This window comes from Cygnus olor, chromosome 7 (genome assembly GCF_009769625.2).
Source record: "Cygnus olor isolate bCygOlo1 chromosome 7, bCygOlo1.pri.v2, whole genome shotgun sequence".
In the NCBI taxonomy this organism is placed as follows: Eukaryota; Metazoa; Chordata; class Aves; order Anseriformes; family Anatidae; genus Cygnus; species Cygnus olor.
In genome coordinates this window covers 23,835,390-23,861,866 of record NC_049175.1, presented here as the reverse complement: position 1 = coordinate 23,861,866, position 26,477 = coordinate 23,835,390, and the positions used below count along the sequence as shown (strand labels likewise).

The 26,477-nt window shown below is 43.0% G+C and overlaps 1 protein-coding gene across 1 annotated transcript; it reads right to left on the bottom strand.

Moving 5' to 3' along the window:
• Positions 1 to 23,544, bottom strand: OGA (O-GlcNAcase). Its single transcript, XM_040563289.1, has 16 exons — positions 23,048 to 23,544; positions 19,462 to 19,513; positions 19,040 to 19,137; positions 17,713 to 17,843; positions 16,794 to 16,965; positions 15,625 to 15,723; positions 15,167 to 15,451; positions 14,491 to 14,649; positions 12,606 to 13,216; positions 12,066 to 12,240; positions 8,604 to 8,689; positions 7,631 to 7,735; positions 6,073 to 6,158; positions 4,919 to 5,111; positions 3,070 to 3,229; positions 1 to 2,303 (listed from the first exon to the last, which is right to left on the bottom strand). Exons 1-16 carry the CDS (start codon positions 23,241 to 23,243, stop codon positions 2,167 to 2,169), a joined length of 2,745 nt encoding a protein of 914 aa, XP_040419223.1. The 5' UTR covers positions 23,244 to 23,544; the 3' UTR covers positions 1 to 2,166.
• Between the last annotated feature and the right edge of the window lie 2,933 nt (positions 23,545 to 26,477).

The window sequence follows — 26,477 nt, the reverse complement described above, 5'->3', positions numbered from 1 at the left end:
TTTTTTATTTACATTCACTTCTCAATTTTTATTCTATTTCTTGCATGGTCTTCAAATACAGTTTTACAGGTCGTTTTTTTCTGCTACAGATACTGTTGATCTAAAAACAGATTAATGAAAGTGGCATTCCAACCTTAATGAAAATTCTTAACCATGAAAGATATGTCAACATATCACTTTACAATCCTAGAATGATGGTATTGGCCTGACATTTCATAGGCTTATACAATTAACTTCTATAATAATAACAAAGTCATAGGAAGAGAAAATGTGGCAGTTCCTTAAGAGCCAAGAAATAAGGCCACAAGCATCCTATGCTGTAATGCTATGAACCCAGATAAAATAAGTTGACTCTGGTATCCATGAAGAAACAAACAACAAAAAAAACCTCTCCCACCTGATAAACCAAGGTATCAGCTACTCAACATGCACTCAAAGCTGGATTAAAAACTAGTGGCATTCAGCTCTGACTTACATGAAATCCCATAGCACAACCCCGTACCTCTCTCTAAAAATGAAATGAACTTGTTGCAACTTAAATATTTTGCTACCGCATTAAAAAATTGTTCACATTCTGCAAAGGAAAAAAAAAATCCTGCACGTGACTGTACCGGAAGGCCAACCACAGCATCTCCTTACAGGCTGCAGACAACATTACCGTAGGCTTAACGCCGTTCATTATAGGTTGCGTAACTTCTCTGCAGATGGAAGCTCATATAAGGAACTGAACTTCCTTTGTGCACCACTGAAATAACCCAGGAAATTTAAAAAGGAAGATTAAGACAGCTGATGGTGGCAGGTGAAAGAAGCAAGGTACTGCAAGGTGTATACTGTTGGCCAATCACATATCTTAGACACTGGGACTTTTGTGAAATGCTGATTTCACAAATGACACAACTACCTCGCTACCAGATCCCATACCATGTTGATTTTATCACATAGCCAAACATGTCAGACCTGGATAAAAACATTAAATTCTTGGAACATTTAAAAGTACGTAACCATTTAAATAATGTGTAAAAATGTGCTTACTGTGGCATTTCTTATAGAAAAGTTATCTGATACAAATGTGCAGGACTTGAAGACCCTGATTTAATCAAACTAGTACGAACAGGCTTTGAAACATGGTGACTGTTCCAAGGATAAATCCCAGCTGTGGGCCAGCTCTCTCCCTCTCACCATCTTCCATCCACAATTCTGTACTAATGCCACCAAAATTAACAGGTTCAGCAGACCACCCTGTGAATTGCTGTTTCAGTCCCAGAATGATGATAGCCTCGAGCAGCGGCAGCCTTGCGGGGAACAAACTGACATCTGAAGGAAGGATCCTTTGGGATCAGCACCCCTTACCCAAGATGGTCAGTTTCTAAGCCCTGGACACGAGGCACAGTTTAAAAAAAGAAAAACAGGTCAGTGCTGAGGACAAATTCGCTCTCCATTGTGGTTTTGTCATTCAAAAGTGCCATCTTGGACCTATACCTTTTCACTTTTTAAAAGAAAAAGTTACAAAAACTGGTAAACAAAAAGTTAGTCAGCATACAGCTAAGTTTATATACACCGAAATTTACAAGTTTGTCATTAAGTGACTTCTGCCACAGACCACTGCACATTTGTCCCTAACAAAGCACAAAGCTTGAACCAATGGTCATTAGAAGTGACAATGGGTCATTGCTTTATCAACAAGCATAAAGATAGTCAAAAACAGAACTGTAGCTACTTATCTTTAAATTTGCTGATTGACACAAGTAATCCCTCCCATTTCTGCAACTTCCAGTTGCATCCTACTCTACAACAGAAACAAAACTGCATCTTTATAGATACTTCTGATAGAGACCACTTCTCATACTTGAATGCAGAGAACTGTTGTCGACCACAACGCCGATTGAGAAGGATTCCTCCGAGAAACTATAGCCCATGCAAGATTCCTTGGCACTTCACACACGACCAGGAGAGGACAAGGTTTCTCTTTGTTAAAACAGTGTTTTCAGCAGCATTATCCCCTTCCAACAAATCAGTCTGCACGTGTGATGGGTGATTTTCGCACAGCCCCCTCTACCAAGCTGGCTTATTGCTGGCTTTGTGAAGCTAGACCATATGAAGATCCCCACCACTACCTGCCCAGCTGTTAAGGGACTACAGTACTGGAACTGTTCACTGCCAAGCGCTTCACAGGCTTCTCCCAAGGATAACAACATCCTTTGGAAATCCTTCCATTTTAGCGATTTCAAAACAACCCAGCTTGCTGTAAAATTCCAGGATTCTTTTATCATCCGGTCTCACTTCACAAAAAGCCCCACGGGAGCCTGAAGAGGGAAGAAAGACAAAACAGTAAGGGAGAATTATCGTAAAAAGCACAGACATCAAATATTATTAAAGCCCCCATCTATTTTAACATTTAAACCCAATAAAAATCACTGATCCATTTCCGTATGCAGCACAGTGCCTCAAAAGAGACCAGATTTATGGCAACATAGCTGATCATTCCCTAAAGGGACTGCATAGTGCAGACATCCTGTTGGTTTGAACAAACCATCTCACTCTGAACATCTTTTATTTCACATAGGAGCATCCTGAACCCTAACATTGGTTGAGAAAACAGCACTACAGGAGGGTACCAAATAGCACAAAAGACCTGTGAACCTCAGGTGTGCAGTAAGGCAGATGGCCAAGAACTTCCCCGTACCAAAGGTTTTGGTAATCATTCACCACTGCACACTGCCACAAATAAGTACCACTGCCAGCAGAGGAAATATCAATGTTTGTGTATTGTTCAAGACGCAACAAAACACATGCTTTCATTGCCAAATTGCTCCCTCAGTTCTTCCTATTTTCTAATTTGCAGGATAACAGCTAAGGCAGAAAGCTGCCTTTTACTGAAGACAGAAGCGTAAGTTATCTACCCGTAAGTCTTTTATAATTAGTTACCTAAATCCAGAGTGCCAACTACGTTAGGAATCCAATCTCAGGCTGAGATTAACAGCATATTAGTGTAATGATCCCAGATTTGTCCTGCATCCCAGAACTAACGTGTAATTAGGAAACAAGCAATTCTGAGTGCAATAAGCTTACCATTAGCCTTTAGAGAAGAGAGCAGGCAGGCCATCATACTTTTGGCCACACTCGGATCTGTCACTTTTTTGTGGATATCAATCTTTATCAACGAAGGGAAGTTGGCAAGGAATGATTCTGGCAACACTTCTTGCTCTTCATGGAAGCTTAGCATTATTTTCTGAAAAGAATATGGGAAACAGACATTCATTATTCAGCTTTTCATTTTCCTTCGGCTTTAAGGAAAGCTGCTTTGCTCAGTGTGTACACCTCTAAATCAGCACATTTTTCAGCTACACCTGATAGTCTGACAGCTAGTTTTAAGTGTCCTATCCTCCTTCCACACATATTCCTTGTCTCACAGCAGCCTAGAACCATCTCTAAGGCCTATGCAATTATTTACGCTGTTTGCCCCAACAAAGACAAATTTGTTTCTAGCTTTATCACTCAAGGATACTGTTAATTACTAAAGGCTCCACAATTACCCCAAAAGGTTTTTGAGAGCATGACATCAGATAACACAGGAACTGAACAGTTGCATGAGGCAAAACAGAAGTAGACAAAGCCAAACTGAAACACACATTTTCCCTGCTGGTTACTGAATTTTAAAATCTTTAGGGAACATTGGCTGAAGTAAAAAAGCTACCTAACTTTGTTTCTCATGTAAGTAAAAGCTGCTGTCGTAAAAGCCAGAACTAAGGCTTCATCACACGAGGACTCATAACATTAGTAACCTACGTGCTTTTTTTTTCAGGTCAAGTTTAAATACATTCTCCTTGATTCAACAGTGTGCAAGTGTAGAAGAATAAGGTCACAAAACTTACAGACTGTAGAATTAGCCCCACTTCGACAGCAGTACTTGAGCAATTATGATACTTTCTAGTCATACCCAACTCCAGAACACAGACATTTGAAAAGAACACTACTTGCTGCAAAGTTGTTTTTTTTTTTTTAAAAAACAACACTACTTTCCTTTCTCCCTTATCAAACATGCATGTAAGTAGTCACTGATTTTCACAATACGGTTAGGTTTTTTTTTTTTTAGTGAACAAATGAAAGGGGAGCTCCTAATTCTTCGGCTATCAGCATTTGTCATGACTGCTGGTTCATCCCAAAGCTTGCAAGGGAAAGAAAGGCTAAGAAGTGGTGTTTCTGTGCCTGCTTCTGCTACAACTTTGTCCAAACCTCCTTCAGCATGCACACAAGGAGCATTTCTGAGCATTAAGCAGATTTCTTTTCTTGACAAGAACGTATCAACTACAATTTTCATGACTTCTGACAGTTCAGTAACCTTACTTTCTGATTTCTTCCAAAACCAATTCAAGATACTGATCTTTAGTACTTGCTATATGCAAGATGTCATTTTGCACTGTTTACAGCTATTACACTCTACAACCACCTCATACATTTTAACATCAAGAACTATCTTGCTCTTTCATTTTGTTTCCATACTTAAACTAATGTGACTCTCAGGCCTCTGCCTTGCTTACAGCACACGGAAACTAATACCTCATTCTGCAGGAGAACACACGTGATCCTTTATTTTCAAAATGTAGTCTCCTCTAAGCTAAGGTTCTCTCTTGGTTTGAAAGCTCCTGTTACTCTGCACTTCCAAAATGCTACCGTATACTTACTGCAGCCATTTCTACTAAAGTACACCTCATGGGCATATTATAACACAACTGTATCTGACTTGTAGTTAGTTATATTAGTGTCACCCCCTTAAATGCCAGACACCATGCTCAAAGACTACAGAAGGGTATGAAAATTGAATTACACAAGCGCAACATGCAAAATAAATACAAAGGCCTGCCTCTGAAAGAAAGAGCGCTGTTCAGCATACAGTTCTAGTGTCTTGGGTTATACCAACCTCTGCCTCAGACAGCTCCTTGTCACTGTTTGGTTTAGTATATTTTTCTTGCATGAAAGGGATCCAAGACATTTTGCATTTTTTAATGAAAGGAGTCACATCAACTGTTCCCAAGGCGTAGCCACATATACCATCCTCATCTTCCAAGACGAAGCAGTAATCCAGGCTGAGAGTGAGTAGACCTCCCACTAACCTGCAGAAAGCATCCAAATTCAGTCAAAAGAAGATCAATTTGAACAGGTACGCTCTTCAGGTATTCTGGAGGAAACTCTGGGGTCATCTAAAGAAGTGACAGTCCTCCAGCAATGTAATTAAACTTCTACAAAGCATTAATTAGCAGACTGATATGCTGTCAAAACTCAGTGAGCAGCAGTAGCTCAGGAACCCACAATTTAATTCTTTACATACTGCTCTTCTGACTCACCAGACAAACTTTCTTCATGTTGTGTATCATTTTATCTGCTGCTATTACCTCCCTGTTCTTTTTGGTTTTTTTTGAGACCTGTTACACATCTTTTTGTAACTGCCCTCCTGTCACTCAAGGAGCAGCCTCTATAAAGAGTTCCATCTAAAATAATCACTCAAGACAGTAAAAATATTCAAAGTATCTTGAGCTACAGAATGAGTAGAATGAGCTATAACGCTTTTTAAAAAAATGTTTCATCTCACTTGTCATTGTTTTAAAACGTCAATGCAGGTAAGTGATAAAATGTATTTCAGAAAAAAACTTAAGGCTGTTGGCTGGTAGATTGTTCCTCAAAAAGCATTTTCAATTTTTTGAAGAACCACACTAGGCTGGAAAGCATCAAAAGGTAACCACAGACTACAGACACACGATATACTTTCACAAAATCTGAAACAATATGACATTATGATGCACACGTTTCATAATAGAGGTTTCAGCTCAATCTTTTTTCTAACAGCTCACAACAGGTGATTAGAGCATAAACTGACACATAAGTAATAGAAGTATCTTTCAGAAACTAAAACTTCAATTTCTTAAGGACTGCAGAGTGCAGATTTTTCTTTTTTGAATCAGAAGAGGTTTCTGTTCTACATATGCATGCATACTTTTTAAAATTCAAATTAAATACAGTGTCAGGACTGCACCCTTCAGAACTGCTTCTGTCAGGTTGTTCATTTCTAATACGTACTTGTCTCCAATCAAGTCTGGCAAACTATGGAAAGGTTGATCAGCTCCATCAGCATACATTTCTCTGCAGATCTTATATACAGATGCCTAAGAGGAGAGAACAGATGATTTCAAGTCAACAAACTCAAAGGATAACAACTTTGAGTTAGAGATTTCATTAAGAGCTCCATTGTAAACTAGTGCTGACAGACATACAAGTTACACAGAACAAGAGTGCACATCAATAAGAAAGGATTGATTTTTAATTATTTTTTTCCTCCTCCAAAGTTAACTCAAAGTTGCCTATGAAAAACACTGTGGTTAACTTCAATGGCAGGGAAAGAAAAGCTGGGGATCAACTTCCTGCACGTTGCTACAGCAGATTAATCCTGAGTATTAGTTACCACTCAGTGCACATCACAATACCCTTGATTAAAAAATAGCTTTTCAAAATCTTCAAGGTTTCAGTGCAATAAATTTAACCATTGAAGGCCAGGTACATCCTGATGGACTTCTTCAATTCAAAAGGCTTTTAGCTGAATCTCTTTAAAGAGAAAACTTGTATCACTCAAATTTTATATAAGAAAAGCCACACATTTCACATTTTTACAAAAGCAGCTTAAGTACGGCCCTGCATTAAGGTATTGAAAAGGACCTGAAAAGGACCGCTTTGCTGCCCATGAACAGTACAGGACAGAGCTAGACTAAAGCTAGCAGACAAAAGCCAAGTTTTCATATGACAGCTCAGTCTGCCTAATGGGCTTCAAGTCAGGATTCATCTAGGCTGATGCAAACAACCTAGATAGTTACATTTCGAATTAAACACATTTCATCTCAAGGTAGCTGCAAAAGCAAAGTTTAAGCTACATTAATCCTTACATTGTTTAAATTATATTCATAAAGGGCGCTGACTGTTGCCACATCAGTTTAAAGTATTCTTCATGCTGAGACAGTATGAATGAAGCTACACTACAGATCCATTGAGGGACATAAGGAAAAACCTCTTGTAATTTAAGATTAATACAAAACTCCTGTTTCAAAATATCAAACGCTCCAAGACAGACTTTACAACAATCCTTTCAAAAATCAGTCAGAAAAGTCTGAATAACAGCTGAAATAACATTTTTACAACTACATTTTGAGATGCAGTATCAACTCAAAGCTCTGCCTACGTAGCTCTGAAAACACTAGGAATTACCAGAATGATTACTAAGTGAACAGGTATACACGCCCACCTCTACAGTTAAATCATCGCATGTGTTCCCACAGCAACAGTTCCACTACTAGCAGGGACTAATTTTAACTTACAGTTCAGAAATATATAAGGCATCACATATTAAAAAAGGGTGGGTAGGGTGGGAGACTGGGAATCAAGCTGTGGGTACAGCTGTACTGTTGCACAGCAGGCTGCTGAATGGTAGGCAAGTCACTTAACCTCCGTTTTCCTGTGAGCCTGCATTTATTTGTGCTTTGTGCAAGATACTGGGACATCTGTTTCATTAGGGGCTGAAGGGACTAGGTAAGAACCAGCGTTAAATGTATCAGTAACAACAATGGTAACAAGAGCCAGAAGCAATTACCTCATCTTTAGGAAAGTAGGGTCTTATGGTGTACACCTTGGAAGTAGGCGTTAATGGAGGTGGTTGAAAAAAGAGGTCATTTGCCCCATCAATAGGTAGCAAACGCTGTGAAAACAAAATACTTAATATGAGTGTATGAACAACAACAACCCATCACTCTTGGGCGTGCACTGCAGACTCCCAAATTAACATTTGCTACTTGCAGGCACCCCAGAAGAAGGTGGGGTTGGTAGGCTTTACAAATGCAAAGACCTTATTTGAATAGGAAATATCCAATTGGTGTTTTAAAATATGCGATTGAAACAGCATATTAAGAGTCTGTTCATCTTATCTACTTTAAAATACTTTTACCAATCATATCTACACTATCTCTGCACAGGAACATAGAATGTCAGGAGGAAAGGTTTGGTCTGAAGAGGGTTAACTGGCCAGAGGAGACGCTTTATCCCAAAAGCAATGCGCTGATTCAATTTGCTGCGCGCAGAGCACCTGTGAGGGGGGAAAAGTATAGCACCTGAAAAATCCATGAACAAATTCGAACATGGCATAAACAGATTTCAGAGTACTTGCCAATTGAAATCTTTCCAAGAAAAGGCATTACGGCTTTATTTAGAGAGGAGCCAAAATTTGCGTCACTATCCCTTTTTTTGCTCATGGAATTCCCATTGGCAGACAAGCATGCGCGCATTGTGCAATTGCGGGCGCAGATAAAAATGCTGTGCGACCTGCAAAGAAACAATGTGAAATGTACAACTAAAGCCGCTGCGCTTCGCATGCGCGTGGGACAGGCAGCATCTCCTTGAGAAATTACTGTAGAAAGGGGAGGAAAATTATTTTAAAACAAGCTGTAAGGCTAATGGGCTTTGGACCAGAAAGCCTTCGGCAGACCAATCCTTCCAGACCTCTGATGTGCAACAAAAGGTTTCTCATAAAACAAAGAAAATGTCATTCAGTTGTGAAGTCATATTGATACCTGGAACTCTCCTGCTAGACCACCTCTAAAGGCCCAGGGTTCTTGGTCTCCACTTAAGAACTGTGCTGAAGATTGACTACGACACCCTGTTGAGATCAGATCCAAGCGGAGAATGTTACGAGAAGGGGGATTTCCTGGGTGTCTTACATGTGCAAAAAGCTAACACACTTGTGGAAAGAGCTCTCTAACTGAGCTATAGTCCAGGGTTTTGGTAGAGGCTGTAATAATATATAATTTATAAAGATTTTGCGCTCACGCACTAAATGCAGCTTTTGATGTTACGTAACAGACTAGTTTTAAGAACTAATTTTTAATAACACATCTCATTCCAGACCAGAAGGCACAAGAATGGTGCTATGTACAATTGCACCACCTCACCAGGCTTTTTGTACTTTCTTTTGTTTGTTCATTTGTGGCAGAAACGTTTCATTTCCAAAAAGAGAACATCTTGGAAGCTGCTTATCTCAAAAACTAATGCTGTCAATTTTTGCAGCTGAAGACAATAGAATTCCATTATCACAGCCCCTTGAAAGAAACGGACCTTTCTGAAGTCACATTTTAGTTATTGTTTCTAATCTTGTCAGAAAACTAGGACCGGCAACATGTGCAGTCTGGAACAGTTCGGACAGCCAGGACAGTTGTATGAAAACAGCATTCTTGAAAGAGACTAAACAGATTTACATAATCCAGGCCACACCTTCACAATGCTGTCGGCAAGTTAAAAAAGGTAAACCGTGAGTTAATTCCAGTTAACACTATTTAACTAGTACACTGTTTGCCACAGATAATACTAACGCTGCTTTTTTAGCCTCTTGTTTTTTCGTCTTCAAGCATATCAAGAGGAACTGGGGTCCCTGTTGATCAACCAGCCACAGCAGGCCCATTAAAAAGTGCTCAGCATTAGTTTGCACTTGCTTTAGAAAAGAAGCTTCCACTAGCTGTTTGACTTTTAATACTGTTCCACTAGCAAGGCACCACAGCCTTCAATGGCCATTATAAATGACAACTCTGTCGGGCGAGGAAAAAATGTGCAGCATCTCGAATGGAAATTACCCGCCTAGTTTTCTGACAAGATGAGCAGCGCAAATACTCTTTTCCTTTTGTAGACAGCAGTCTAACTCCCGTTCAAGTAACAGTCCTAGATCAGTACAGACAAGTGTGTTGTGCTAGTCAGAGAGTCCCAAAGTGTGCCAAGTTTGACATTTATGAGAGTTTAGGAAGATGTATTAAATACAAACTACCCTAAGGATGGAAAATATCAGAAGCGATCCAAAAAATCAGGATTTGATTTTAGTCTGTTCCCACATTTTAGAGTTCTCACATAAAAAGATTCCCTTCACAAGGGAATTTAGTCAATACCTTGGAAGACAGTATCTGTCTCTCCTTTGAGACTACAACTTAACTAGCACTTCCAATTATTACAGTAAAGAGCTGCGTGAATGAAGAGCTGTATAAATGAAAAACATAGTTAATGCCTTAGTCGCTGCGCAAATGTGACTTCAGTTCATGCCTATCACATATCTAATCTATCTGAGCTGCCTCACAGACAAAACCTTTCCATTTTAATTAATTAATGACGACGCGCTGCGAACATCTGGCGCTGTCCATCCAATAGCAGAAGATACTTGTGCTGAGGATTCTCCCATCTGTACACAATGGGGAAGAAGACAATAGAAGTCATTAGTAATCCATAGTACTGTACAGCCACACTAATTTAAGGGACTGAATGCTAGCTGGACTTGGGAGGAGAGGTGAAAAATGAATGTTCAGTGGACCATTAAGCACACCATTGTGAAAACTAATTTGTTTGGATTTGACACGTACTTTGCTCCATATGTATTCATATTAATGATAAAATGCAAGCTAAAGACAAATACCTCCTCTCACAGAAGCATTATTAGCGTAAGTCTATTTAACTGTACACTTCAAAAACTCTTAAATTGAATTTTTCAACTCTCTAATGCCAGTTTCGGTACTGGAAAGGGCAGTGCCAAAGTTAACAGCTGGTATTTACAGAGTTAGCTTAAGGTGAACTATTCCAAATATCTGATGCATTTAAAGACTTGAACCCAACTTTACAGGGACATGGAAAACTGAAAATAATTTCAGCCAAAGTTCTGAAATGCAGTCATAAGTTGGACTCTCAATCTTTAGAGGACACAAGAATCACTGCTGTCTTTATAAAGCTTTGGTCTAGAGTTTTAAACAGATTAGGTTATCAAGAAGAGAGCATTCTTCGTAGGTGAAGGTCAACATACAGCAAGAATAGTAAAGTTGGGGGAGTTGTGTTACACTGGTCTTAAGAATACACACCCACTAAAGGCAGAGATGTTAATTTACTAGCTTTCCTTCCAAGCTAGTTTTCTTCTCCGTACTTTGCCTAAGGCAGTTCTAAAAGCTCATTTTCTTTCTCAATTAATCAACCATAAATATAGAGATCAGATATTTAATAAGCACGAAACGAATGAAATTGTTAAGAAGGGACTGACTTTATGACTTAATAGGTCTACTCTGTTCCTATTTAAACTTGCCAGTGTTTAAGAGTATGACTTAATGACAATCCAAACACTAGGACCGCACCAAGGTTGTGTAATGGTTAACCACCGCGAGGTTTGTGACAGCTACAAAAAGTGTGACATAAGACCACCAGCTTTGCTGCCTGCTGTGTACGTCAAGCAAGTCCACAGCATATTCCTTACAGTTGGATTGGAACCTGAAAGTGAAATGAGGTCACTAAAATTACCCAGGCCATGCTGGTGCTATCTGCCAACTTAGGATCCCCAAAACTCTTTCAGATAAAAAAAAGCATTTAAAAATCAGTTTAAGTCTCAGACTAAATCTGTCTAGAGAGCTCCACAGTTACCATCCTCTGCCAAAAAAAAAAATAATAAAAAAGGCAATTTGGAAAGTGTTTAAAGGAAACCATTTTGCACCAGAATAGCCTTACGCTAAAGCTCGCATGCGCACAGGGCTGGGAGGATCGGCTTCCTCTTGGCCAGGCCCATTGAAAGGTCACTTCTGCAATTGTTCTGTTGAAGACAGCAGTAATGTTACCGAGACAGAGCAAGCAGCAGGTGGCTGATGTGGTCACATTTCGTAGCGTCATTTCCAATCATATACCAGGGTACCCAGGGAGTTACGTGGCATAGTCCAGTGTGCATTCAGTCAAGAGTAAGTTAAAGTCAACACTTACGTGTCAGATGAGATTCAAGTTTCATTAGCCCAAGAAGAAAATCAAGGTCTCCAATCTTAAGCATCCAGCAGACTTCACTTTAATACCAAAGCAAATTCACAGTAATCATTGCTTCAAATAGTGAGACAAGAAAACCTTTAAAACAGGGTCAAACCAGACCCCACGTCCAAGAAAACACATTTGCATAACACTTTGTTTTCCCCGTGGGCTAATTAAAAACACAAAAAAGATACGCTATCTGGGATTATAATGGCTCCCAATGCACCTACCTAACCACTGCACAAAAGATTTCACCATTGACATAATACTCTTGATATCCCAGACGTAGGAGTACATATCATACAGGATTGTCCTGTTGGCACAATTGGAGAGGCGAGTGAACATTCCCATCACCAAGCTGCACATCTCTTCAAACTTAGCCGCTCGGTTACGCCATTCTTCTATCTATGGATGGAGGCAAAAGATCCACAAGATCAAACAGCCTTGTAGGGAGGACAAGTACTCTAAATATGAAGGATGACTACACAATTCCCTATTTCATTCTATCAGCAAAAAATACCACACCACATGTGACTCGCGGGTATTCCCTACTGCTGTTAAAAGTGAAGACAGTACAGGGATCACTGTCCAAATGCAGACACCGAACTGCCTTCAGAGCTACACGGCTTAAAACAGTTACCATGACCTGTGGTTAGTTACACACTACCCTTCAGCTTCTAGGAAGCTGAACACCCATTTCTACTGCGAACAGACAATATTGTTCAGGATTTTGATTTAAAAGGAGAGAAACAAGATTAGGTGACACTCACTTTTTCAGCATCCTTTCCTTTGCAATTAACACTGACAACACTGCTATTTGCTCTGAGCCACTGGAATTCTCTCAGCATCTGTGCACCTTTGGGCCCATGCTCGTAAGGGAGATAAAACAAGTCAGCGAGAAGCTGCAAGTCCTCTAAAGTCACTGGTTCTACTGTGTAGAGAGGCTTTTCGTTTGGCCCAGGCACAAACTGGTCTTTGTTAATCTGTTCATCAGTCTGCATAGGGGCAATGTCACTACCAGAGTCTTCCTGCATAGACATCTCTGGGGACTTGGATTCAGCTATGCTCTCCTTATCAGTATCCATTGGCTTCAACTCCTCTGCCATCTTTGCTTCCGCAATATCTGTCAATATCTGATTAGCATTCTTGTCTGCGTCATCTTGTTTTTCCACAACCATGTCCATTGGCTCCTCATCAGATTGCTTCTTCTCTTCCTCCTTTACCAAAGCTGGCGACTCGCTGCTCAGCGCTGCCCCCTGACTCATGATGGGTTCTTGGTAAACTGTGGTAACCACAGTTGCTGCATTTAAAGAGGATGGTGCCACCAGAGGCCCTACATCCCCTACAGTAGTTTTAGCTCCACTGTGGGCCACTTGCCTACCTGAGAATAAGAAGAAACAAGTTTAAAGTTTTCAGTATCTGCCAGCTACCATTCAAAACAACAACTTCTGCAAATCATGGATGGTTCTGCTGTCACAGCATCCAATCAGTGCAGCTCCCTTCTGGCACTTTGCCTGTTCGCTTCTGTCATTGTAATTCTAACTACAGACTTTGCATTTTGGCAAGTTCCCCCTTCAGATAACCACTAAGCAACGATAAGGAGGAGGGAAAAAAGTTACAAAAAAATTGTTAACGTGTACTGCCAGCATCAACTCTGACTATGACAGTAGAATAAAAAGCTTTCAAAGTTAACTTTTTTCCTCTGCATCAACTGACTTGATGCTTCTGTTTCTATAGAGAACAGACTTCAAAATAAAGGGATGGTTAAATGCTTCAATCGCAAAACTGTCTTTAACCTGGGAAAATGGAGATATTCAAGACTCTGCTGGAAAAGGTTTTGGGCAACCTGTTCTAGCCAACTCTGCTTGAGCAGAGGGTTTGGACTAGGTGATTTTAAGAGGTACCTTCCAAACTAAACAACTCCATGAAAGGAAAAGAAAATGACACCTTAACTACCACTCCTCATTCCATGTTTTCGCTGCAGTTAAGATTTAGAAAGATCTGAAACGCTACAGCAGCTGAAAAGGATAATGTGACAGAGCAGAGTTGGAAATCAAGAGGAGATGTTCCTCCAGCTCTATCACAAGTTATCAGAGAAGGGCACTCTGACGACCCAAAACCCATGTTGGAGAGAAACAAATTTTACCTCAGATCCCAAGCTCCCATTGCTACAAGAAAAAAGAGGTGTACAATGCTGGAAGGAACCCAAGTGGTTTCTGGAGACAGAAACTCAGAAAAACGAAGCCAGCTCAAAGCAACTGGGAAAACATGGACTGTTCTGGGGCACTATTATTGTTTACAGTCATCTGTAACACCCCCTTCAAAAAAGACAATTCTTCCTATTTTCTGAGGTCCCATGGAAGTCTATTAACAATTGAGACTGACAAGATCCAAACTCTTTCGTGTCTTGTATCAGAAATGCCAGAGGATCATATTTGAAGGGTACTTCAGCTGATCAGTTGGGCCACTACAGGCACACTGCAGAATGTCAAGCCTTCTGCCTTTATTGAGGTTTCCCCACTAAGTAAGATAGTAAATACTTACAACTGAAAAGTATACAGATTGCTGCCATCTGTCAAATGGTTTCAATCTAAATACAAGAACTGGTCATTTAATTACATTTTTCTACCAGAACGATACTAAAATCAAACTCACTGCTGTATTGTTGAGGTACCCCAAACTCCTGTAGCCATTCCGTTAAGGCCAACTTCAGGGCCATTTGTGGGCTGTAGAGAACATCTGTTTCAATATCTTCATCACTCCCCTCATTTTCCAGTTTGATCTGGATAGAAACTGTACTGTCTTCCGTATCAGCTATGGATAGAAGTTCATAAAAAATGTTATCGTGCAAAGTTCATTTAAAATAAAAAGATGTTAGACAAGTCACTTAAGAGCTCTCAAACAGCCTTACTTCACAACAAAGGACAAGGAATTACATCCTACTAAGGCAAAATAGAAAACTATGGTCACCTCCATCAGCGCAGAAACAGTGTACAGAAATTAGACATTCTGGCATCCAGTTTCTCTTTTAATCTGATCTGCTTCTATTACAATGAAATAAAACCTAGGGACACTTCTGTCAAATTTAAGCTACTGTCATTGTTTTTATTGATTTCCTGAGAAGTATCTGTAGCATGTTATAAAAAGCACTCAGTTAACAATCTGGATGCTTGCTATTTTTTCAGGCAACCATCAGCCTTTACTTACAGTATAGAAAACACTAAGCTATCTTAAAAAAGAGACAGTTGGTAAGGAAAGGCTAGAATAATCAAAAATCAGTATGAGGTATATGGTTAAGCATATGCTGCAGCAAAAAGTTATGTATACTTACTCATTACCACATCTTTCCTCACTCCATTCATGTTAGACTTGTACCAGGTTGCAAGCGTGTGAATAGCAACGTAATTGGCTTCAAATTCACAGTTTGGATTGGTCAAAACTCCCTTTAGTCGAGGGATGAGCTCGGTTGACCGACCTTTGTAAGGTCCAAGAAAAAGCCTCTTTTGATCATAATCATTAGCATGAATGTTATCCCAGATAACTGGTGCTCTCCTGATGATCTTCGAAACTTCTTCAATGGACTCTACTGGAATGTCTTTGGATACAACTTTCGGACCTAAGAGTGAAACAGGATGATCAATCAGCAGGCTTTGCATATACATCCCCCACCCTGAGTAGATGGACAGTGGGTGGTGGCTTTTTCTTTGGTTGGTTTGGTTTCTTTGTTTGTAAAACTACTTGTAACAACACCAACTCTGAATTAAAAACAAATAACCCAACTACTTTTACCTGTCCATAACACATCGATGCCAGGGAGCAACTTTTCTCCTACAGTCCGTAAATACGGAGACTGGGCAACATTTGGGTAACAAAAAGTTCCGCAGTACTCTGCAAAGGAAAAGAGAACGCCACTTATTGGGAAGGTGCATGTGTGTGACTATATACCATCATATGAGAAGTGAAGCCTCAATAAAATTAATCCCCAAAGCCCCACAAGTCTAAATAGAAAGGACATTATAAATGATACACAGCAAAAACATCAGAAAGCACAAAATTACTCAAGTATCAAAATTAAGGAAAAAAATAGCGCATGTTACTGCAGACAATACGCAAGAGAATTAGAAACCATAAGACTGATTATAAAGTGCAAATAAACTTTCAAAAAACAGAACGCGATTTGTTCAAAGGAGAAGTCTGCAACAGAACCAAAGTATCACAGGCAAGGGGATTAAAAAGTAATTAATAACATCGCTACTGAACTGAATTTGCCTTCCAACAACCCATGCCACTGAACCTAGTGATATTGTCTCCCTTACAACAAGATACTCTTACAGGTGATAGATGAAGCTTAAAATTTAAAAAAATAAAAGCTGTGATCAGACCTGAGAGTCATTTGATATTTCAGAAACAAAAAAGTAAATCAGTAATGAGTAAAAGTGGGTAATCTTACTAAAACTTGGTACCAGTGAAAGAAGTGAATAAATCATAGAACCATAGAATATCCGAGTTAGAAAGAATTCACAAGAATCATCGAGTCCAACTCCTAGGTCCCCAAAGGACCATTGTCCAAACACTGCTTGAACTCCAGCAGGCTCAGTGCCATGTGCTGTATCTCTATTTAAAGAAAATTCTCAGAAACTAATAGCTATCCCAACCAAAAAGGAAACAGACTGGTACATGCCAATTAGAAGTTGAAGTTTAACCTTATTTTTGGTTCAAACTTATTGAACCATTCTATCAAGTTGACCTCTTTGCTTGGCAATAAGCTTTTCAGAGATGTGTAGATTTGGAAAAACCTCTACATATATTTAAACCACTTGAACCTTTCTTTAGAAGTCCGTTTCTTCATATGACTCCAAAATAATCCTTAAAGCAGTGATGAAATATTAAACCAGCTTTTCAAACAGTAAGATAACAGGCCCCCTCCTTTACGTCTGAATGAGTTCATCTCATTTTACCTGTAGGACAGAAAAGGAATGTGTCTGGTTCTCCTAGATATTGAAAAATTTCGTTTGTTATTGAGACTTGAGCATGAGCAAAGGAACTGAAAACTTCTTTGTCTGCTGCACACATGTTGTGATCAATATCATCAAACAGCAGTGCGAAAGATCTGCAGCCAAACTGGGAAACCTAATATAAGGGACAAGAGTAAAAGCTTAATTATTTTTTTTTAAAAACAAATTATAGATTTTTGAAAATCTAATCTGAATTTACAAGAGCATAAAACATTTAAAAAACAGAAAAAAGCATTTGAGGAATTATCCTTCAGTTTATAAACTTGTACAAAGGAAAAGATACAGGAACAGGGGAGAAAGGGCACGAGACAAGACAGTCTTTGTTATCTGTTTACAATGAACGCCTGTCTCTGATCCACCGCTCTGCTTTTCTCAAAGCTGTCTCTGAAGACTTGCAATCTGCTCCAGTTTTTACAATCGAAAGCTGATCTCACTGCACAGACAGCTAGAAAAGAGCAAACTCTAACTCCGTAACAGCTTTCAGACAAAGGAGAGGAGTTAATTATGAGAACAAAGACAGCATATATACATGTCAGGTCTACCTCTGAAGGATTTATTGTGGACAAGAGTTCTTGCTTTGTAAATGCATCTTAGCTTTAAGGTCCTAAAGTATTCTGAAGACAACATCCCCAGAACAGCTTTCAGAATCTGATAGAAGACTTTATTTTCAACCTAGATGATCAATGGTCATTTCTGCAACATACCCCAAACATACCCATTCAAATGGCTCACTAAGGCACCCAAACTAATGCCAGTGCTGAAAACATTAAAGCAGCTAGGAAAAATCTGCAGGAGCAAGTAAAGCACTGAGGTTTTCAAATTAAGCAGCAGTGTAACTGCAGTAAGCGAGTGTCACATTTACCTGGTCCAGCTTGCGTTTCAATGTGGATACCTCTTTGGGATTTGAGAAAGTGATGTCAAGTCCAGGCGAGATTGCATATATGAACTCTATTTCATGTTCTCGTGCAGCTGATATTAGAGTCATTAGCTGCTCTGAAAACCAAATTCCAATATTTCAGAGGTATGCAGCAATAAATCTCAATTATATGTAAATTTTAAAGTACAGAAGCCAGTGCTACTGCAATAACAATAAAAATAAATCGAGGCATTTGCTGGAATTCCTGAAAACTAACATAGCAAAGAGTGCCAAAGTACTTAAAAGAGTTCACAGAAATGATGCCAAAAGGAACAAAACTGACCCAGTATTATTTTCCACATTATTTTTTTTAAAGATATTTTAAAAAACCTCTTGATCTCAATGTTGTGACACAAATATGGATGCAGTCTGTTTCTACAGCATGCACGCCAACAGTTCTAGAACCATTACTCATTTTTTCTACTTCTGTCATGCATACTAAGAGACAATCCAATGCAGTAATATCACCCTGCGTGACGCTAGTTCACATACTATTCCCTTGACTGAAGCTCGGTACAGATGAAAAGGGCTTTTTTTAATATCACAGGGCAGAAGTATTTGCTTTAAGGAAGAAATCAAATTTAATCTTCCATGCAACAAATGAAGAGAATTAGTTATAGAGCACTTAACAATACTGTTATTGGAAGTTATCCTGTGGTATCCCCTAAATTTCTGTAGCGATTCAAAATGGTATCCAAAGATTATTTAATTTCAAGTGGGTATCATTTTTCCCCTCACCCAAGGACAATGATAATCCCACAATACCACTGTAGATCCTGTAAAAGCCAGAGATGGATAAAAAGCCTCGCAGCACCTTTTACACAGATCTTTTACGTTCTGACTAGCCAGAAGCTGCTTTTCTAACCAGTACTCTCTTCACTGAGACAAGATGATAATGAATCACATAGAAGGGCATACTATTCTCTCCATCTTTTTATTTTCTGAAGCAAATAATTCTGGTTGTGAATGGCATAGATGATCAAGAGCCAGAGGAACAATTCTAAGCAACCTTTTCCTGAAAAAAAGGTAAATTTACTGAGACAAAGCCTTAAAAGCAATTTCAGGAGTCATCTGTGGAGTTACAGTTAAAAGAAGCAAATCCATGCTTCTAACATAACTCCATTAAATACAGCTGCAGGGTACTGTGAACAGGTCTTAGCTCACTTTTGGAACTGGCTACCGTGACTTAAATGCACAAGCATATACAGCAGTGACCAATTCATTAAAAACAATCTACGTATCAAAAGTGCAGAGGGGAAATAAAAGTAATTACCCGCTTCCTCCACAGAGTACATTTCTCGCCAGAACATCCTGTGCTTGTAGTCATCCTTTGGAGCATACAAGTATGTATTTAGTCCCCACTTCTGAAGTCTAAGAACAGAGGATAAGAGCCTTAATTGAGAGAGCAATCTACAAGTTCAGAAATCCTATGCTTTATTTGATCTAATTATCAGGCCTCTTTTTTTTCCTCTTCACTGAATATTGTGCTATACTATTGAATCATATTTTTATGAACTCTGCATACACCTGGTATCTGATAAATGCAGATTAGCAAGATAGGAAGGTGAATACTCCGGAATAGACACTATGCAAAAGATTGCTCTAGGTTAGGCCTGAAGAGAATTGTTGTTCCAAGTGGAAGATTATGATTATATTACACTGGAATGTGCTGCAGTGAGAAGAAGCATGACTTGCCTTCTAAAGAGTTCTTTCCTCTGCTCCATAACCCAAGGTCTTCCATAAAATCCTAGAGGAAACAAGATTAAAGTTATCCAGTTAGATAATGCCTGCTCCGTGAAATATTCTATTACAACCATCTTCCTCTCTGCCAATAAGCTACTTCTGAACATTCATCAAAAAGCTTCCCCAAGCAAAAACAAAAATCTAGCTCAACAGCATTAGGAAACTGTAATAAACTAATCTGATCTAAATTTAAAATGCAATTATAACATATTTAATTTCTTATGATCCAAGGCCTGATAATTTTGGCCACGGAAGCAATTAATTTTCAGAACCCAAGCTGAATTCCTGAGCAGATGCCCTTCGCAAGTCAAGTCAGCATTATTTCAGGGGCGGACTGAACAGTCAGAACCTAATTAAGCTATCACTCCAGACACTATCACTCCAGACACCTATAAAGTAGATTTGATTAGAACATGAATACTGGAGATACCTAGAAATATTTACCAGCTCAAAAACGTTCAACTGTTGACACAGATTAGAATTCTAAATACAAACACATAGTATACAAATGCATACTGAGGTAGATAAGTAACTTAAAAATGCGAAAGAGCCAACAAAATGCTTAGGTTTTCATTCTTTTTATTCAGATTAACGGATTTCTTGTCAAAATTAACTCCGATGTTGATATTTCACTTCCCAAATGCCCACATCTTCACAAGCTAACAAAGTCTTTGAGTAATCATATAAAAACACCTACACAAGTGATTTTAGAATATTGTATCTTCACAGTCATGTATTTCTACAAACATTTTTAATGGATTCTGGTTTAAATTCCTTCAATTCTAGAAGCATAACATTTTACAAAGCACTCTCAATCTATTTTTATTCAAGTAAATTCACTTAGACCTCTGTGCAAACAGTGCAATCACAAGTGGGCACTTCAAAACAAAGCTTCAGCTTGGCAGTCTGTGCAAAGACCCAAGATTAAAATAACACTGAAATTTAATAAGCTCTTATTTCCAAACACAAACGATGAATGATGTTCCTAATACACAAAGCTCACAAGTTCCCATAGAACATCAGTTCTAAAGGTAGATAGCTTCATTTTCAGAGTTATTCACCACTGTAAATATCTGCTCTTAATGAGGCCAAAAATGCCCTCCTACGGCCTGAATGCAACTGAAGCGTTTTCTATGTCTTAACAAGTATTTCATTTACTTAAGTGACCAACGCTCACTTTAACTAGCTTAAAGCAGGCTCAAGTTTTAAAAATTAGCCTCCCAGAAAGTGAACTTAGGCTAATTGGCACCACAAAGTGGCAAAGCTAACTAGTAATTCTCACTGACACTTTTAGGTGACAAACTGAGGGCGATTAAGCAGAGCAACAAACAAGAGAGCAGTTGCAATGCATAAGAGACTTCAGAATCATTTCACCCAGAACAAATTTCTCTTTTTCACTAGTTACCCAATTCTTACTAACGCTGCCCCGAGGAAGCTCAACAATCCACAAACTGAAAGAATTACTGCGGTATCTAGTCAGTACCACCCACATCTCATAAGTCGTGCACAACACGTTTCCTTACGATGCTATCATTTCACACCTAGTAAACTGAAGTAGAGCAGAGGTCTCCTATAAAAGAAAACGAGACACAAAGAACACACCAAAACCTGGTTCAATAGAAGGCTGAGGAGAACACGCTAATCAGAACTGATACAGTTCTCTTCCATCTGTCACCACATTTCTTACATTACTGATGTCACCAGCTGATGACAATCCTTGGATCCTTCTACCTAAAATCGACCTCTTTTGTATTGATCTCTCAAGACTGCATGGCAGGGTCACACAAAGGCAACAGATCACATCAAATACTTAATCCCAGGCGCCGCACTCTCAATCATTAAAAGCTAGAATCTCTTGCAGGCTGACCACCACAGCTTTGCACCCAGGACTCTTTTAAATCCTATTACTCCCAGAATGGTGCACTGGATGCATTACAAGTTTTTCCCATTCTTGGAGCGCATACCCAGCATCCTTGCCTGATATCTCGCTTATTTCCTACCCCCCACATCCCTTGCAAGCAAAACATGCAGGCTCTCCGGCTCACCACTTTAATTAACACAGACTAAAGATATGGTGTAACTGCTGCACTACGTCCAAGTGTGTATCTTCACCCCTGAAGATAATCCCTGCTTTCTCTGAACCCTGTAATTTTCCTGCATCACTAAAGAGACCATTATTTTTCACCCACTATTGTTTACCTCATTCACCGCAACTGCTTCTTTTGTTTTTACAATCCCTTAATCCTTTTTTCTGTACACGCTTTAAGGTTAAACAGAAAACTCCCAGCTAGCATTAGACTGCTTCAGTGGGCAGGGGCCATTTTCTCGCTTTCTTTTACAGTGTAGCCAAGAACACCTCTGTTTACAGCAGCTGCACCAAAACACATGCAAAGGAGGTCTACAACGTAATTAAGACAACAAAAGAATGGTTACGATATACACAGCTGTTTTGACACATTCCTGGATGAACATGTGATACCACGGTCAAGGTATACTGGCAGGAGTGTGAGAAACCACGCTGCCACAATCTATATTCTTGTTTTCTATTACCTGTCTCCAAAGCGTCTTTCTTTATGGAAGGAAGTTTAATAAGTAGGCTGAGGAATTTCTCTCCATGCTGACTGTATTTAAGCTCTAGCAACGCTAAAAACCAAAGGCATTAACTGGGCCTATTGCACTCTGCACGGGGACATTTGCTAGAGCCAAATGGCCTTCTCTTTTTAAGATAAGAACAAAAGGCATTCTGCAAGCAGTGCAGATATTGACTTTGATAAACTGCCTGTTTCACACTCTATTTCATCTGTTAATCATTTTGGTCTCCTACTGGAGATTCATTATAGGTACAAAAATAATAGCAGTCGGCAGGAATTCAGAGCTATTCCAAGCCAACATTTACGTAGGGAGCAAACCATTTTTCTTGCTGGCTTTCAAATATCTACCTTAACCAACCTGCCAGAAACGCACATATATTCCGTAGCTACTGAGAAACAAGAAGAGTCCCTTTATTGTGAAGCTTCTAGAACAGTTTAAACCTTTTAATAACGCCCCTATGCCAGCATACAGAAAAAGAACGGTTGTACAGCACAATTAAAACGTTACGCTGCATCACTGCGGAGAACAGGGAGCGTTTAATATTAATTGCAGAGCAGATGTCTCTGTAACCATCTATTCCCTAGCCAGGAAACCGAATGCGAGCCTCTGGCGTGAAAGAAAAGCATGCAGAGCTGCTATAACCGCACGGCAGCTCCCTTCTCCCTCCTGCCTCCCCCTTTAACACGTACCAGAAAGCGAGCAGCGGCAGTGCCCCAGCCTCCCAGCCAGGCCTGCCCTCGCCCCGCCGAGCAGCTGCCCTCAGCGAGCGGCTCCCAGCCCCAGCCGCCCCGGGGCCAGCAGCTGCAGCCGCCACACCGCCCCGCCCGGCAGCCGCGGCTCCTCCCCGCCCCAAAGCCCTCTCTAGCGGCCAAAACCCGCGCACCACGGGGCGGAGGCGGCGGGAGGAGGAGGGGGGGTTGGGGGGAGCAGCCCCCCCGGCCCTCACCTTCCACGACGCCGCAGAGGAAGCGGCGGGAGCCCAGCGCCGTCTCCGTCTCGGTGTCCGTCTCCTCGCCCCCCTGAACCGGCCCCACGACGGCGGCGGCGGCTCCCGGCGGCTCTAAGGGAGCTCCGGGCGCCGCGGCCGGGTTGGGGCTGCCCTGGGGCTCCTCGAGCGCCGCCTGCCCGTCCTTCTGCACCATCCTGCCGCCCGCCGCCAGCACCCCCGCTCGCCGGGCCGGGCCTGGCCGGGCCCCTTTGTCTCCGCCGCCGCCCCGGAGGCCGCCGCTTCCTGTTTACGGGGCCCTGCGCCTGCGCGGGGAGCCGGCCCCGACCGGTCCGCGCCGCCCGGTGAAGAGGCCCCGCCGGCAGGGAGCGTTACGCTGCGGCCTAACAGCCCCCGCCGCGCTGCCGGCCCCGTACGGCCCGAGCGGCGGCGAGAGAGTGAGGGCGGGCGGGCGGCGCGGCGGGAGTTACCTCACGGACTGAGGGGGGGGGTGGGGCGCGCACCGCGCATGCGTGGAGGGCGGTGAGGAGCGCACCGCGCATGCTCGGAAAGCCGGCGGGGGGAGGGGCGAGGTGGGAGAGGCTCACAGCGCACGCGCGGGGGGGATGGGGGGTGCGTGGAGCGCGTGCGCGGAGTGCCCCCGGGGAGGGGGGAGGCGGCGGTGGGGCAGCACGCAGGTGCGGGGAGGGGGAGGGCGCATGCGCGCTCGGCTTTGTGTAGGGAAGCGGCGCGGAGGGGGGAGGCGGAGGGGGTGGGGCGGGAAGTGTTTACTCCGGCGCCGCGCATGCGCGCCGCCGCCGGCGCGCGGGAGCCGTGTGGGCGGGGGCTGGGAGGGCGCATGCGCGGTGCCGGAGCGGCGCCGCTAGGTGGGGCTCCCGCGAGCCCTGACCTACTTCGCGCGGCACCGCCGCGCCCCGCAAGCTAAGCAGGGCCCTTCGGGGCTGGCGCGTGGATGGGAGACCGCCAAGAAGGAGGTGGGCAGAGGAGAAAGCCAATGTCAACCTTTAAAGCAGCGAAAATATTAATTGTACTCTGTGCTTACCTGCCAACCGGCTAAATTGTATAAGGAGACCACGGAAGGGTGAGGGAGGGAGAAAAGCACAGGATTTGTGTGGAAGACACCCAGGTACCTGGCACCGCTGCATGCAGATGGGGGCACCTGGCTGGTTGTAAGGAGCTTGAGGCAGGCATCATGCTCCCTGCTGTGGTCATCCCATAATAATCCCGAAGTGATAATTCCCCCAGAAGTGAGATCTCATCCTTTTATGTGATGCCTGTGCTCCCAGCAGCGCTCAGCCCGCTGCTGCCATGAATCGCTGTCTCGGGCCGTCCCGCCGCCTCACGCCGTTGCTTGGCTCCTTCCTCACACAGCACGCTATTTTTCTTTGAAAGCAAGGGGATAAAACCTGAAACAGAACAAGGGCACCCTTCTAGAGTCAGTAACCAACACCACACCACGCCAGGCTTTGCTGTTATCCCTCCCTTAAATACCACCTCCTGACAAGGCCCACGGCAGCCTTGCCCCCTGCCATCCCGGTCCCCTCCCTGGCCCTGGGGACAAGGAGCAGAGGGACCCCGGAGGTGGCTTTATAGCAGCCCTGTGCCGCAAGAGGGCACGGCGAGCCCACGGATGGCATCGCCCCAAATCAGCCAAACCCAGTTCTTACTGGGCAGGGTGGGTTAGAGAGGAGAAAATGCACTCAAATTCCCATCGCTGTATGCAGACCCAGGCCATTGCCAGCAGCTCCAAATGGCCCCCGGGGAGCCAGAGGCTTTGGAAAGAGCAGGCTCATGGCTTTCACAGTCCCACAGTGACAATTTCCCCCGTATCCAGAGCCCAGCCTGTTAAGACGTTTGTCTCTGCAGCTCTTTGCATTTAGCCATCACCTCCTGGAGCACAGAAGGCACGGTGCTGGAAGGTGTCACCATCCCACACTGGGTCCTACATCCCTTTCTTAGTGCTGCTTTTTTTCCTCTTTGTTTTGCTTCAGGCCATTTTTTCCCCAGTTCTCAAGGCTGCACAAGGACCCATGCAGCCTTCCTTCACCCTATTAGAGCTGCCCCCCCTGCACAGGGCCCTGTTTCCCCAGCCACCCCATACAGCTGACAGAGGCAAAGACATACCAGAGGTGTGCATAGCGATCGTGGTTAGATTTTATTGTCTTTTTTTTTTTTTTTTAACCCATATTGTTATTATTATAATACAAAATATACAGACTGGAGATGCCAAGCGGGTCGTGGGTCACCATGCCCTGGGACGGGGGGGGGGTCACGCCATGCGACTGCAGCGTGAGGGAGGAGGCATCTGCTCCGTGTGGGGGGGACAGGAGGGGTAGGGGTCGGGGTACCTGCCCTCCCACCCAGGAGCAGGGCAGTGAGATGAAGAACATGTTGAATGAACCTAAAAAACACGGCACATCTGCAAGAGCTGGGCCGGGAGCGGTCCCGGTGGGGGTCAGCCCCATAGCTCAGGGCCCCGTGGGGCGGTTTGAGCTCTGACACCAGGGGCTCAGCCTGGGTGTGGGGCCCGGCCAGATGCTGGCCTTGCTGGCCCCGTCCCTATCCATCCCAGCTGCCCCTCAGCTGCTCGGGACGCGGGGCTGGAGCAGCAGAGCCGGGGCTCTGGGCTAGGGCACATCCCCAAACCCATGGGGTTGCACAGAGGGGCTGGTGTGGGGTCATTAGCCCACAGCATCCCCATCCCAGATAGGACTTGGAGGTGTACGTGGGCAGGACAGGCGCACCTATGCACACCCAGCTCCCAGGAGCTGTTGGTGACAAACACGGAGAGCCCCAGGACCCTGTTCCAGCCCCAGGGCCCTCAAGGAGGTTACACCTCGGGGCACGGCCATGATGGGAGGGGGGGACTGAGCCCACTCTGCACAGCATCAGATCCTGCGTTGACTTTCTCCTGGCCCCCAGCACCAGGCATCACCAGTGGGGACCCCCAGCCAGTAGGTGTTCAGCCTGCTGGCATGGCCACAGCGTGCCAGGAAAGAGCAGGGTATGGGAGCAGGTGAGGACAAGCATGAGAGTCCCAATACAGCCCCTCCGTGCTGCAAACACTGGCAGGAGCACAGCTGTGATGCCCAAGGGCCAAGGTGGCCACAGCCAGAGCTGTTCCCCACGTCCCAGCTGCGTGTCCTTGGGTATGGGGTGAAGGGGCTGAGGCTGCAACCCCCTCCCCAGCCCTGCTCTGCATCCTCCCTCCTGAGAGGCATCGTGGGGTCCCTGCAGTACCCTTCTCCCCCAACCAAGACCCTAACCAGGTCCCCCAGGAGCAGGGTTTGCTGCCCACAGCTCACACAGCAATTAACCCTGGGTGGACAAGGAGAGGGATAGGCGAGGAGGGTGCCTCCTGTCCCACGTACAGGACATGTCCCCATGTCAGGGCATGGCTGGGGCAGGGGAGAAAGCCGAGGCACTGGTG

Bases quoted from the DNA above. Each gene is read 5' to 3' on its own strand.
- OGA (XM_040563289.1), bottom strand. From the start codon at position 23,243: ATGGTGCAGAAGGACGGGCAGGCGGCGCTCGAGGAGCCCCAGGGCAGC. The intron at 17,844-19,039 runs GTAATTACTTTT...TTTGGTTTTCAG, and splicing joins GTACTCTGTGGAGGAAGCGG to AGCAGCTAATGACTCTAATA. The intron at 7,736-8,603 runs GTATCAATATGA...TTGTTTTCACAG, and splicing joins GTCTAGCAGGAGAGTTCCAG to CGTTTGCTACCTATTGATGG.